The following is a 14,768-nucleotide window of genomic DNA, read 5'->3' on the forward strand; positions in this document are numbered from 1 at the left end:
ATCTTTCAGTTTATCACAGTTCTGATTTAATAGTAAACACTTAATAAGCTATTTTCAATGAATAATGCAATTCAATAAAAGCACAGTTGTAAGAAAGAATAATTCTAGCTTTCAGAATTTAGTGTGAAATTTCATGTTAAAAGAAAAACAAGGCTGAGACAAAGTGAAAGTTGTGTAAAGCTTTATTCACTGCCAAGCATTAGAAGTCAGACTGACCAGCCAGGGCCACCTCCGAAGACAGCGTCTCTTAATGATGGATCTTAAAGAGGTCACGATTTGGAATATGATCTTGGTCTGTTTTCCTTCTAAGCACATTTGTCCTCATCATTTAGGGCGTATTTCCTTCACAGTTAAAGCTGCCAGAGAGCCACAAACTAATTTGATCAACCTATTGCTTACCTAAAAATTCTAAAACAAAATTCAGCTGGTAGTGATACATACTCCTTTCAAGGGAACTCATTGTTTTTCTGAATTTAAAATTTTTTCCATACTTGTTTGAGTCAGCAAAGCCTTCATTTGTTTCCAATTTCTTATAAATTTATATGAAAGTGACTCTAAGGCCCTGGGGTACAAGTACTTCTTGGGTAGAGTCTTGTGATAGCCCCACAGTTTCCTCTACACACACATGCCCTATTTGGAGACAAAGATAGGTTACAAGTTGATGGAGGGTCGTTATAGCCTACTGAGTACTGTCTTTTCTCTCAACACTGCGATAATGTTTTAGCACTACCTACACACCCAGCTCATGGAACCACATTCTACTAAAGTATCCAAGGGAAAATAATCGAACAAGTTTCTAACAGTAATTTTTTAAATAGCTACATAAGAATTATATGGGTTGTAGTTACTGTGGAAATACTTCGAAAATAATCATCCACTTTTTAAGTTCATGGTAAAGTAGATTTGAAAAATGAATTTAAGTGAAAGGGGGTATTGCTGAAAATGAGAAATTCCATTTGACATCAAGATTGAATGTAAGTTATTAAAGTTCCAGGTATTCTATTTTTCTTAAACAAACTGCTACCAGCCACAAAACCTGAAAAGTCACTTTAATATTATACATTGGGTTGCCTGGGTCACACATTTGAGGAAGCATCCAACTCTTGGTGTCGACTCAGGTTGTGATCTCAGGGTCATGAGATCAAGCCCCAAGACTCTCTCTCCCTCTCTCTCTACCCTCTACCTCCCCCTCCCATGCTCTCCTTCCCTCTCTCAAATAAATAAATACATCTTTTAAAAAAATTATACATTGATACGTGTGTGTGCCAAAGCTATTTAATGCTTGACTCAAAATATCTAACTCCATTCAGAAAAGTTTCTATTGGGGCATCTGGGTGGCTCAGTTGGTTAAGCATCTGCCTTTGGCTGAGGTCCTGATCCCAGTGTCCTGGGACTGAGCCCTGCCTCCTGGAATTGAGCTGGTGTCCAGCTCCCTGCTCAGTGGGGTGCCTTCCTCTCCCTCTCCCTCTGTCGCCCCCAGCTTGTGCTCTCGCTTTCTCTCACTCTCTCTCTCTGTACCTGAAATAAATACATAAAATCTTAGAAAGAAAGAAAGAAAGAAAGAAAGAAAGAAAGAAAGAAAGAAAGAAAGAAAGGGTAGGTAGGTAGGTTGGTTTCTATTAACTAAGGATTCCTGCTTCGTTTGCTAATTTAAAACAACAATGACAAATTTTTAAAAAGCAAATGTGACAAGTGAAGCCTTTAGTGCTAAAAGACACAAAAGATTAAATTGATGGAAAACAAAAATGATTTTCATGCTCCCTGTTTGCTAGTCATGGTTAACTTCACGGAGTGTCTGTGTTGGAACACTGAGGTTATGAAGAGCCAAGAGGAATTGGGGTCAAAGATGCAGTTGCTTATATGGCCTCCTCTAACAAAAAACAAAACAAAACAAAAAAAAACAAACAAAAAACTTGCCTTTACAACCTTCACTCTGGCATGATTTGTGAGATAAAAATATATCAGCGAGCCCAGACTCATAATGTACTAATTATAACTTGAAAAAAGACACTAATGCTTAATTGGAACATCTCACACTAAGGAACAATTTTAAATTGGGAAGTACAACTTTTGAAAAACGTAACTGTTTGGAAAGTAAATGAGAAAAATAGAGTGAAAGGTATATATCCATTAAAGCCCAAGTACTCCTATTAACATAGGCTCTGAATTCACCCCACGTCTGTAAGTGTGTTTTCTGTGGGATTCTCAGCTGCAATTCCCTAGTACATGTAGCCCAATCTCAAGGTAAATAAAAGGAACCCACTCTTTTGAACCGTTCCTGACCAGATATTCTCCTAAAAGGTTTTGCTTCAATCAGAGAGATCTCACAAATTCTCCTTTCTGTGTGTGTTCATAAAATCAAGTCCCTTACTCTCTCCTTACCTCAGCTCAGCCATGAAACACTAAAATATGTCCCAGCCATCTGAGGTCAAGGCCAGTCCAACTAAATGGCACATAGTAATTGCAGCTGTACTGAACACAGCAGATATTTATAAAATATGACCTGATTCCCGCAGATCGATAGAGAAGGTTATTTAAAATAGTGAAATAGTTTCTGTCAGTTCTAGAGACAAGGCACTATCTGAAGAAGTAATAACTATTATCTAGAAATTGTTCTAAGTCCGTTCCCCCAGAACATCATGAAATGTGGCGGCACTGTCAGAAGCTGATGCAGAAATTTGCTCCCCTGGGAAAGTTCCCTCTCCGACTGGGTTGGTGTTAAAAATAAACCTGGGAAAGAATGACAAAAGGAGGAGGAGTTAATTAGTAATATACTCCTGTTGATGACCCGCACTGTTGTTGCATTTCGGTGCACTGGTAATAGTAAGAACTATAGTCCTCGGTATAGTCTTTTAAAAAAGAATGACCCAGTCTCCCAATTCAAGTGGCAAAGTTATAAGGGAAGGGACTGCTCACAGAAAATAGAAAGAACGGTGGTGTTCATGCTTTCACACCTGCCTGTGCACATAGCTTTGAGGTCTGTTCTTCCAGGCAACGGACCCAGTGAAGACCCAGAGAAGACCTCACAGGTCTGTAGCTTCCTGTGGCATGCTCAGCTCTTCTCTTCCAAAACGGGGCTCCTGAGCACAACCGTGCAGGCTGAACAGCGCCCAAGTGCGAACAACAGCCTTCCCTCAAGCACCTGATGGCAATACATAATCTTAATGGCAAGATCTAGCACAGCCCTTTGTTATGAGGTTATGGTTTCAAGTATCCCGTGCTTTATTTTCATAGAAATTACACGGGAGAAATTTTCTGTGGGAGTCATCAGTCACTTTGTACTGGTAGGCAGGTTGTTAGAGAGGAATCTGGAGCAAGCCGGTCTCGTTTGTCACAGAAAAGCAGCTGGGAGGTAAAAAGGCTCGGAATTCTGACTCTGAAACATACTGAGATCTTAAAGCTGATTGCTGGATTCCTTTGAGCCTCAGTTCCTTCTTCAGAAAATGGGAGATAATAATATCCATCCTACAGAGTGGCTCTGAAGACTGGAGAAGGAGCCAACCTTAAGTGCCCAGTGTATGCAAGGAGCAGTGAACACACCTAATAAAGGCAGTCACTACATAGGTCACTGTCACCATTTGAGATGGCTCCCAGCTCTTTTGTTTCTGTCTCTCATCATCTCTGGACACCAGAGGGGCTCACTAAGTTTCCCCTCAGATATGTTATCTTTTAAGGTGAAGATGGGCCATCTGCCACATCTGTAAGAAGGAGAAATCTAGGAGGAGTGTGAAGTTAGAGAGTCCACATAGAAAATTGTTTATTTCTCTCATTAAAGAAGCTCCCAGTTTGACAGTCACCAGCGACCCAGGTTCCTTGTGACTTTCTAATCCATACTGTAGCAAGTGGCTCTCTCATATTCAGAATCACCTCATGGTGCAGACTGGCTGCTAGAGCTCTAGCCATTACTTGTGTGTTCCCGAATTAGGATTGAGAGAGAGAGGGAGGAAGGGAGGAAGGGAGGGAGGGGAGAGAGGGAGATGGAGGAAAGAAAGAAGAGGAGGGAGGGAGGGCAAGCAGTCAAAAGGGGAACACACTCTTGCCTTCTAAGAAACCTTTTCAGAAGCTCCACATAACATTTCCCATAGCATTTTTCTGGCCAGAACTTAGTCCCATGGCCATACCTAGGGAGGCTAGAAAATGTAGTCTTTGAGCTAGGTGAATTGCAACCCTGAATGAAATTGAATGAAGTAGGGGAACATTGATACTGGTTAGCAATGAGCAGACTCTGCCACAAGAGAAATAGAGCTTCTTAACAGTTTGCCTTAGTTTGAAGTGAATCCCACTAAGAAGTGGAATTGAACCACTACAAAGGGGCAGACTCACTACCCTACTCAGAACAGAGAAAGTCTCGGAACTCTCCTTTAGTGTCCCTCATGATCTTCACCATCCTGTTTTGAATGCTTACTTCCAATCCCATGTTCTTAATTTCACCCCACAGCCTTTTACAGTTTTAGCTTCTTGTTCTCTGATTCTGAAATGTCATCTTGTACTCTGACTTTAGCATCTAACCCGCTTCTTTTGAATCCATATTTGACCTTTGATCTCTTGGCTTTATTTGCTTTTATCTGTCATTTAGGGAAGGGGTACCTAACTTAGAGTCCATGCTGCAAGGGGAGAATCTCCTATAATACAAAAATGATGTCCTTATCCTCATTTTCTTCCTGGAGAGAGGGACAGTAGCTTTCCTAGGATTTCTAGAGGCTTCCATGACCCCAGTTAAGAACCACTGCTCTAGGGTAAACTTCACGCATTGGGTATAGGCAGACTCCCTGTTATTAACATGGTCCAGGATGGGAAGGCACGATCAGAGAAGTGTCAGGAACAGGGAACACTATGTTAGTCCATTTGTCAGGCTTGGCTGAGGATCAGCAGTCTTAGACCATTCTATCAGCTTCAGGAAGAGGATTTTAGGACTAGAGTCATGAATCAGGATAAGCTTGGTGTTAGCTGTGGGATAACTGGTCCTTCAGGTCCCAGGAGGGACTGTCAAAGAAGGATGCAGCAAGGCCAAGAAACAGATGCTGGATTCATCCTAGTACGCTTCCTCCTCTAGGTTGGGAATGATGTCTTATAACATCTTTGTCTCCTCAGTGTGTAAGATGCTACCCAGCAGAGAATAACTACTCAATATGTATTTATTGGACAAAACTGAAAGACAAGTTTAGGAACTGGGTACCTGGCACAGAAAAGGAAACTGGAACAGATGAGATCAAATGGTCTCATGATCAAACTCTCTGAACTCTTCCTTCTAATCCTGAGAGTAATGGCCATGTTCCCAGTCCTTAGGTAGAATCACTAATTCATATAAACGTGGGACCTAAATTAATTTAAATCACGAAGTGGACCAACCCCTGGCCTTCAGTGCCATCATTTCTCCTTTCTCCATGTGGTTCCTGCCTTGCCATCTAACACTGATTTGATTCCAGCTCAGTTTTCATCTAATCCTGGATAAGGTTCTGATATTATGGTGTGTAATTCCATTTGTTCCTTGACTTTTGCCAGAAAGCCTTCTCACTTGGTGTCATGAAATTCCAGCACACATACTGCTCCCAGTACCTCTCCACCACGCAAACATTTTTGCCATTCCAACATTTCCAAAAACCAGTGGCACTATTGATACCACATTTGTTCAAGAATGGTTGGAAGCACATCATGAGTTTTCCTCTTGGGTACACTCAACAGCACAGGCTAAACCAGGAATCCTTCTCTTCTTCTTCCTTTATCAGGCCATCAGACATGAGGGAGTGTTGGTTGCTACGGTGATGGGGCTCAGAGCAGAACCAAAGCATGATTGTGACCTCCAGAGGTGATGGTAACTGAACACATGATTTCCAAGGGTCTTCCTCCTAAATTTCAAGGGTCCTCCCAAGGAAAATGGACATATTCTTTTTGGAAACAAAATTCTTCTACCAACAGATATATCCTGAGGGTCCTCCAGGATCTCTTTGTCCTCTTTTACCACCAAGTGATTAATTTGTTGCTTCCCCCCCATGATTAAAACTTAGTAGCTTCACCTGTGTCTTATTGTACAATTGTTATCTCATCCTTGCAAATAGCTTTTCTAAATCATTAAACCAGCAAGAATTCCGATTAGTCCTCAGGACTGGCATTCAGCCCAAACCCCCTAATCAATGATAAAGTCTCCACATATCACTTGGCAGAGTCAATCTAGGAGTTTCTCTTCAGCAAGCATGGTCCAAGCTGAGCCCACAGGCTCTAATGCTTAAGGAGACCAAGCAAAAAGCAGAAAGACAAAGAGCCTCAGGGTCAGTAAAAATCTTTTTGTTTTCTGACTTAATTTTCTATGGATGGACCTTCTCTGATTTCTCTTAATCCCTATCCTTGGTACCACAATCTTGTTTCAGTGACTAGTCTACTTGACTGTGCTTCCATTCTTAATTGCATTGAGAAGAGTATGGCTTGCTACTTCCAAATCAGTTTGTTAGAAGACAAAGAAAGCTAGCCTACCAGGATATCTGAGAGCCTACAGTTAGCTGTGGATGCCAGTTTACTATCTTCTTATTATTTATAATTGGTAATTAGAAAATCATCACTTATAATTATTCTTGAGGGATATTGACTTCAGAGAAATATAGAAACATAGCTGTCTTTGGGGATTATCAGTAGAAAAACCATGTAGATAATTATATTGAAACCTGGGTCAATATTTCCAATTAGATTCACAGTTAGATTTCAGATGTTTACATTGTTTTTAAAAGATAGATTTTGGCTCTGAGTTTTATAGATTTTACAAGTATGAAACTGGCCATCAGTTTCGGTCAGTGGCAAACCAATTTTAAGTAGAACTTAGAATACATTTTTTCAATTAGTATTTGCATCGTCTTAGATCTTAGGGGTGAAGGAGACCCAGGAAAGTCATTTTCTTTCCTTCTATTTCTCTGGGTGGACCACATCTAAGACATTCCATTCAGATAATCTATTTTGTTGATAAGAAAGCACAGAGCAGGAACTTCCACCACCTCTCTAGGTAACCCAAGCTGGTTTCTGGTATTTTATGATTGGTGCCTTACTGCATTTCCAGGAAATAAATGTTTGAGAGGTTTTGAATACACCTTTTTTAAGAACCCAAGTACAAATACTAAACCAATCATCTGTGTTCTCCAAACATGTGGTTTGACTTCTGTATGTTCATTTTTTTCTCACCACCTATCCAGGTTTACATATGAAATTGCACCAGTATTTGTCCTCATGGAGCAAATAACACTTAAGAAGATGAGAGAGATAATTGGGTGGTCAAGTAAAGACGGTGATGGGATATTTTCTCCTGGTATGTTTCTCTTCTCTTTCCCTGACTCTCCTCAAGATTTGTAGTATAGATCCTTGGGATCCTCGAGAACACTAAACATAAAGTGAGTTCATGGAAGACCAATGACCTTAAAAAAAATTTTTTTTCAATTCTTCTGCCTTATCTTTGTCAGGGTGAAGTCTAGCAAGTATGCTGCGTTCTGTGTGTATTACCTAACAGAGCCTGTGCCTCACCTATAAAAACTGACAGAGGATGTGCTCAAATCATACTAAACAGCTCTAGTCTGTCAACGGCAATTTGCTTATTCTGGGGACTCAGTGAATCAACATTATCAGTTAACTAATTGATTTCAGCCAAAATAGTATATCTACTTTGAGTTTTTAGTTTAATGTAGATACAGTAAGAATCTTTAAAACAAGGACAAATATTCTTGGAGGTTAAGAAGCATTGTGGGATGGTGTCAGGGACAGCATGATTATATACAAGGGGAAGAGAAGAATAAGAATGACAATTGTCCGGGCAATTCACGTTGGCCATAAATTTGCCTGTTTAACTGTCAAGGAATTGATACAAAAGTGATTAGTTTGTATTGGCCAGACATACCTAGAGAGTTACCTCCATTCTCATTGTTTAAGTAATCTTTATGTCTAAGTAATCTCCTTGTTTAAATAATCTTTATTTAAGTAAACACAAGTTTAGTTTTATTTTAATAAACTTAGAGCTCTCCCAAATGACTCAATAACTCAGTTGAGCTATTCTTTGAGGAGAGTATCCAGGCAATGTCACTGTTTCCTTCTGTAGGCTCCATTACTCTTGCTTTTTCTGTCTTTCTAATTCAGAGAATAGATTCATCTTTGTTCAGGAAATAGATGGAGCAGAAAGTGAAAGCAGATAAGTTGTAACTCACCTGTCTCTTTGCAGCCACTGCCATTGCCACCTCTTATATTTCTGTCTAGGCTTCAGGTGGAATGAGCATTGGAGTACATGAATCACCTCCAGCCAAATTGCCTAGATAGCTCTGGTAATGAGAGTGACTACTCGTATTCCCAAGGCAAAGGGACCAAAGGGAAGTCCTGGCAATAGGGAAGCCAGCAAAACCTAACAGGATATTCTCCCTCCCCTTTCTGCCTCCGTTGCCTCTTAAGACACTAGCTCAGTCTTTATTATTAGAAACAATAATAATGGAGCTTCATACTTCCCAATGTATCTGCTTGCTCCTAGGGGGAGCTATCTCCAACATGTACAGCATCATGGCCGCTCGCTACAAGTTCTTCCCGGAAGTTAAGACAAAGGGCATGGCAGCCGTTCCCAGACTGGTCCTCTTCACCTCAGAACATGTGAGTTGGATGATCTTGCTTGTGGCTTATGGTGTTTTACAAGGGCCTGTCTCATCTCTACCCCCAACCCTCTGTTTGTTGCAGAGTCACTATTCCATCAAGAAGGCTGGAGCTGCACTTGGCTTTGGAACCGACAACGTGATTTTGATAAAATGCAATGAAAGGTAGGGAGGGGAGAGTAAGCATTAGGTTCTTGACGTATTGAATGTGTTCATCTGTTAAATCTGTTTTATTGTGCTTAAGCACTGACTCAGTACAGTATGCCAAGCTGCTAATGGTCTGTTGAAAATATCCAATTAAATTACTTTTTGCTGCTGCTAAAGTTTTTTTCATGTGCAATCTCATCGATTCTTCATTTTAATTTTTCTTCCCTTTTAATAATTACAGGGGGAAGATAATTCCAGCTGATCTAGAGGCAAAAATTCTTGATGCCAAGCAAAAGGTATGTACTCTGTGGTACACCTAAACTCTGGTGAATACAAATTTTTAAAAATATCTTCTTTCTGTCCTAGATAATAAAAGTCTGATAATATGAGAGGGAATTTTAATTGTGTTTCTTAAAATTATAATCTCAGATACTTGCTTATTTCCAATTTGAGATGATTTCATTTTAAAGCTGTGTCTATACATTGTCATTTTTTTTAAAAAAATGAGAAATTCAGTCTTAATTAAGCCACTTGTCCTATCTTTACTTTGCCAAATGATTAGTTTGATGTACTTCAATAAATCCACTACCCAAGCATCAAGAAAATACAGCCTAATTGAGCTTTATTTGCTGCTTGTTAGGTATAATCTCATTTTAACAAATACCATTTTAGCTTAGGCTTCTGTTTAGCAGAGTGCTTCTATGCCTTGGCAGATGGCCCATGGTACTTGGTGAATCCAGCCTCAATAAATTCTATTAAACAATATGAAACAAAACAAAACAACCTCACAGATGAGATGTAACCACAGTGCAGTCCCAGATAGCTATCCGGCATTTACCAACTCGTTGTTTTGGTTACATCCTCAAACCTCATTCTCTAGCTTAACTGTTTGCTGGTCAGTAGAGGAGATGGATGGAAATGTCACTAGGACCGAACAAGGGGCTTGGGAGGAACTGAGCTTGAAAAAAAACCTAGGACTGCTAGATTCCCCCAAGCCCGTCTTCGCCCTATTACTCTAGTTACTCATGTGTTTCTTGTTCACATGAACATTTTACTGTATCCACTATTCATGAACGTTCCAGCTTCCATCGTGTTTTAAATAAGCAAACAATGCTTCAGGATCATTGTTACATCAATACACTTAGAGTAACACAGCTTCTAAAATGTATAGTACCCAGACAATGTTCAGAGCTCCCTGCCCATCACTCCAAACACTTAGGCTTCCTCTTTCCTGCTTGCCATAGAACTTACCGCCATCGAACATACTGTGTATTTTGCTTCTTGAATTTTGTTTGTTGTCTGTCACTCCCCACTAGGATGTTAACTCCACGAGGACAGAAGTCTCCATCTGTTGCTCTCACTGCTCTATTCCTCCACAGCTCTGAAACAGGGCCTGGCATGTAAATGTCACTCAAAAACTATTTGTTGAATGAATGAGTTGATGGACCAACAAAATTCTCTCAGATATTGTACCTGATAGCACAGCCACCTTGCGGATCTCTGGTACAGAGGAAGGTTCCTGCAGTTCTTCTACTGCATGTGGACGGGGGAGGATGGAAAGACTCATCTCCCTGTCTCTCTTCCTTTGTAGGGGTTTATTCCTCTTTATGTCAACGCAACTGCCGGCACGACGGTGTACGGAGCTTTTGACCCCATACAGGAGATTGCGGATATATGTGAGAAATACAACCTATGGCTCCACGTCGACGTAAGTGCTGTAACTCACAGAGCGGCCAGCGTGTTGGGGGGGTGGAAACGCTCTGCTTTACCATTTGCTGCCAGCTCCTCCCCATGCCCCAGCTGGCCCTCTGTCCCCATCCCGGTCAGCTCGCCTTCCTGTGGCCTCCAGCCCACCATTCATGACAGCACACACTACAGGCCTGGACATCTTCTAGGACTCATCCCTCGCCTGCCACTGTCTTCTGTGGTCCTCGTGAGAGTTCGGTCCCCCTCACCCTTCCAGGAAGCTTTTGTCTAGACAAATGGTTACAGAGGGAAGTATAGCTGGTTTCAGAGGGAAAAATGTATAAGCTCCAATGTGTGGAGAGTAACCATGAATCTAGACACTCAGCTGCCTGCTTTCCATCCAGCCATCTATGACAATTTTCAAAAAACCCATGCATCTGGTACATGTAGGAAAAATAGGCCCTATAAAAAAGGTGTTATCAACTGAGAGATTTAGTCCCCAAATTTCCCAGGAACATAAATGGTACATTTTCCACATGGGAGATTGGGTCTATTTTCTCCTTTTTCTCTCTCCATTCTCTTATGGATATAAGTTCTCACAACCGGACAGGTGGGTAATGTGCCTGACTGTTGAGCCCATGACCAACAAAGGCTGTTGTGTCATGTGGTGTCCCAAGCTATTGCGTAAACAGGCATCAAGGTACCCACCAAAATGTCTCGCTGTTGGGGGACCTCCAAACCCAGCAGAGCTGTTGTTTTCTGAGTTTTTTCCAGGAGCCCTTAGAACTCTACCCCAGGGAGAATCAAATGGCAGGCTCCAGTCCGTTGGGTCATTTCCAGAGCCATGGTGACTCCCTTAACACAGGATTCTGGGCCTTTGGGTCTCGGCACCAGAGGCTCAGACCCAATTTACCCGCATCATCCGCACAGCCCCTGTGAGGTTAACCTGGAGGGAGTTTTGAAGAAGAGACAAATGATAATTACAACTGCCACTGGCTGAACAATCAATGTGGGTTCCTTTTGTCAAACAAACTCATGCTTGTCACCATTTACGTTCTCTCTCATAGTTTATTAGCCATGTGGAGTGATTGGTTTGCGATTCTTCAATGTCACTGCCCCCCTCCCCCTCCTGTCTCTGTCCTCACAGGCTGCCTGGGGCGGCGGGCTGCTCATGTCCAGGAAGCACCGCCACAAACTCAGTGGCATAGAAAGGTAAGGGCCTGAGCTCAGGGCCACCCTCCGTCCAGGCCTTTCATCCGCAGCCACCCAAGCTGTGCCACCCCATCCGTGGATGGTCCCTCCCTGAGTCCCAATGTCTTACACCCATCGGACTACATCCACCTGTTCAGTAGGCAGTTACTGAGGAATTACTGTATGCTAGGCACTGGGAAATCAAAAATGATTCCCGGTCAGATGAGTCCTCAGTGAGTTCACCATTGAGAAAGAGAGAAAGACAAGTGAACGGTGACAACACAACTTGGTGAACACAACGACAGACGTGATTGCTGCGTGGTCAGCTGGTCAAGAAGAGAACGTAAGCTGTGCAGGGATCTCGAGGTTAAAGGAGGATATTTGTCAAGAGCACAGAAAGGGGCTTGGATTCAGTACGCTCTTCTCTGTCATTAAATTTACTGCTGAGAATGGAGTAGTTCTAACTAATTTCGTTGATCTACCTCAGTTGATTGGTTGATCTAACTAATTTGGCCCACCATTGAAGTTCAGTGGCGGGGGGGAGGGGTCCTACTTTTTACTTTTTCTTCCCCAGGAACTGAGCCATTTCTGCACAGGCTCCCAAACTGACCCCCCGCACCCACCACCTTGTTCCCTGTTCTTCTCAGTCACTGAGTTTACTTGGTTGGTGGTCAAAGCCTTTGGCATGTTTGGATCTTGCACCCATTGCAAATAGCAGTCCCCTCTCCTGTCACCTACAGTGGCTGAAGAGGCAAAGAAGATTACCCAGAGGAGCACTGAGGCATCAAAGCTCATCTGGCCTTTTCCCAATTCACTCACTGATGCCAGGACATGCCCCCTCAGCCTAGGAGAACCAGGCCCCTACCCTGCCAGCTAGAATTAAAACCATTTCTTGTGTTCACTTGCTAACCTGGCACATTTTGTGTCAGGAACAGAAGCTTCTAATCAGAGACAATGCAGTCATGAGCGAAACATGATTTTAACCTGACTCCAACAATTTGATCCAAACTCACCTCAATCCATGTATTCATTCAGCAAATATTTACTGAGCACCTGTCATGAGCCGGCAGGCGTGGATGTGAATACTCGGTCACCCACCTTCAGTCCAGCCATCTGTGAGACTTTTCTTAAAAAAAAAAAATGGGTATCTGGCACACGTAGGAAAAATAAGGCTGGATCTAGAAGGTATTATCAACTGGGAGATTTACCTTCCTGAAGCTTATTGTCCAGTGAGCTAGATGTTCATAAATAAGGAGATATTTAGTCTGTCTCGTAGTAAAGAAAAATGAAGCAGGGTTAGGTAACAGTGAAGACAAAGGCATGCCATTTGAGATGGGGTAGTCAGAGGCCTTTTTTTTTTCTTAAGATTCTATATATTTATTTGAGAGAGACAGAGAGAGAGAGAGCATGACACAGGGATGGTCAGAGGGAGAAACAGTCTCCCCATTGAGCAGGGAGCCCCTGCGTGGGACTCGATCCTGGGATTCCAGGATCACCACCTGAGCTGAATGCAGCTGCTCACCGGACTGAGCCACACAGGTGCCCGGTCAGAGGCCTTCCTGAGAATGTGACATTTCAGTGGATATAGGGATAAAGGGAGACAGGAAGCGAGGATACTTAAAAGAGTATTCCAGATGGTGGAAGGGCAAGTACGAAGGCCCTGGGGTAGGTCTGTTCTTGGCAAGTTGGAGGACCATCCAAGAGGCCAGTGTGGCTGGAGCAAAGTAGAAAGAGGTGAGAGCAAACTGAGGTAGAGAGGTGGATGGGGAGAGGGGAAAACTACACAGCAGCTTCTCTCATAACGAGGACTCTGGCTTGAGTTTCAATTATCTCTACTATGCCTCTTTCCTTCTGGTTCAGTTCTGGAAGGCCAGTGTCAAGGTGAATGGGACTGACTTGAGTAGGACTGACTCATGGAAGCATAATTACATGACACTATGACTTAGAAAATAATATACTAAATGTAGATGAACCAACCCAACTGTACTTTAGATTTATCAGGCAATTTCCATTTTCCGCCTTTGAATCCAGGAAAACCTGAAACATTTTGCACAGATTTTTCTAACATTTTAAAGCACATATGTCTTCTAAAAGAAACTGAATCCATATCATGTCTTGTTACTTTACCTTTGGAACAGCAAAGAACCCTTCACTTCAGACCTCTAAGGCATTCAAAAAACCATTTAAGACATTTTATGAGATCTAAATAAAGTTTCTTAATGACTCAGTGAATGATAGCTATGAGAAAATGGATTAAATCCACTACCTTTTAAAGATGGCCTGACACTGATGACCAAACATTTAGTCACCTTTTTAAAGAGTTCCTCACAGGTCTCTTTCACAAAGGTTATTATACTATGTCCAAAGGGGAAAAGTACTTCAGGACTTACTTCTCCTTGAAACACAGTACTTACCCTATCACCACCTAGACACTAAATTATTCTCCATCTAACAGACCTCAGCAAGATGAAGAGGTTCAACATTCACAGCAAGGATTTAGCTCTAGGGAGAACACAGGCAGTATAATTCAGAGCCAGTTGCTGGGTCTGGGGAAAGCCTCCTTCTCGGGTATGAAAGTACAGAGCCCAGTGCTGGGCCAGGCTGTTGGGAAGGAGTCTGTAAACCACTGAAGATTACTCCATTTCAGTCATCGGGCACGCAACTCAGTGGTCTCTGTGATGGCTCAGCCAGTGTGCTGCTTAACTCGTCATTGTGTCTGAACGACTGATATGGTTGCCAGGAAACCATGCTTATTCAGCCATCATGGCAGCCTACACTGGCAACATTGTGTTCATTTGGCTCATAAATAATGTTGCTAAGGAGTCAAAATCTAGAGTTATCCAAGTGAGCCCTGCTTTTAGGGGTCCCTCTTCACACTACCTCATAAGCAGGTAGGTCAGCATCACCAGCCCATTTTATTAATAGAACAGGAAGGCAGAGGGAAGCCAGGGTCTGTTGCCTAGAGGGAGGCAGGCTGGCGGAAGGGTTATGAGCACCGGCTCTGTAGGCTCCTGGACTTGACTCCACGGGACTTGACTCTCGGCTCAGGCACTTGGCCCAGCTGTTTGACTTTGGGTGACGCATTTAACCCTTTCATTTCTCCATGAGAGTTTGAGTTTCTCCATGTAAAAGAGAGGGAGT

General features: G+C 42.4%; 1 protein-coding gene across 2 annotated transcripts in view; it reads left to right on the plus strand.

Moving 5' to 3' along the window:
- Positions 1-14,768, plus strand: part of LOC111149803 (glutamate decarboxylase 1) — a 42,114-nt gene that overhangs the window by 19,604 nt on the left and 7,742 nt on the right. The window contains exons 7-12 of one of the 2 annotated variants that reach the window (XM_022507120.1): positions 7,176-7,288; positions 8,489-8,604; positions 8,689-8,768; positions 8,992-9,046; positions 10,342-10,458; positions 11,584-11,648. In XM_022507120.1, the coding sequence (XP_022362828.1) occupies positions 7,176-7,288; positions 8,489-8,604; positions 8,689-8,768; positions 8,992-9,046; positions 10,342-10,458; positions 11,584-11,648 (546 nt within the window). Of the gene's footprint in view, positions 1-5,726; positions 5,764-7,175; positions 7,289-8,488; positions 8,605-8,688; positions 8,769-8,991; positions 9,047-10,341; positions 10,459-11,583; positions 11,649-14,768 lie in introns of those variants that run through there. The other variant, XM_022507187.1, reaches the window with a different exon arrangement.

Source organism: Enhydra lutris, unplaced genomic scaffold, assembly GCF_002288905.1.
Source record: "Enhydra lutris kenyoni isolate GAN:26980312 unplaced genomic scaffold, ASM228890v2 scaffoldscaffold1, whole genome shotgun sequence".
In the NCBI taxonomy this organism is placed as follows: Eukaryota; Metazoa; Chordata; class Mammalia; order Carnivora; family Mustelidae; genus Enhydra; species Enhydra lutris.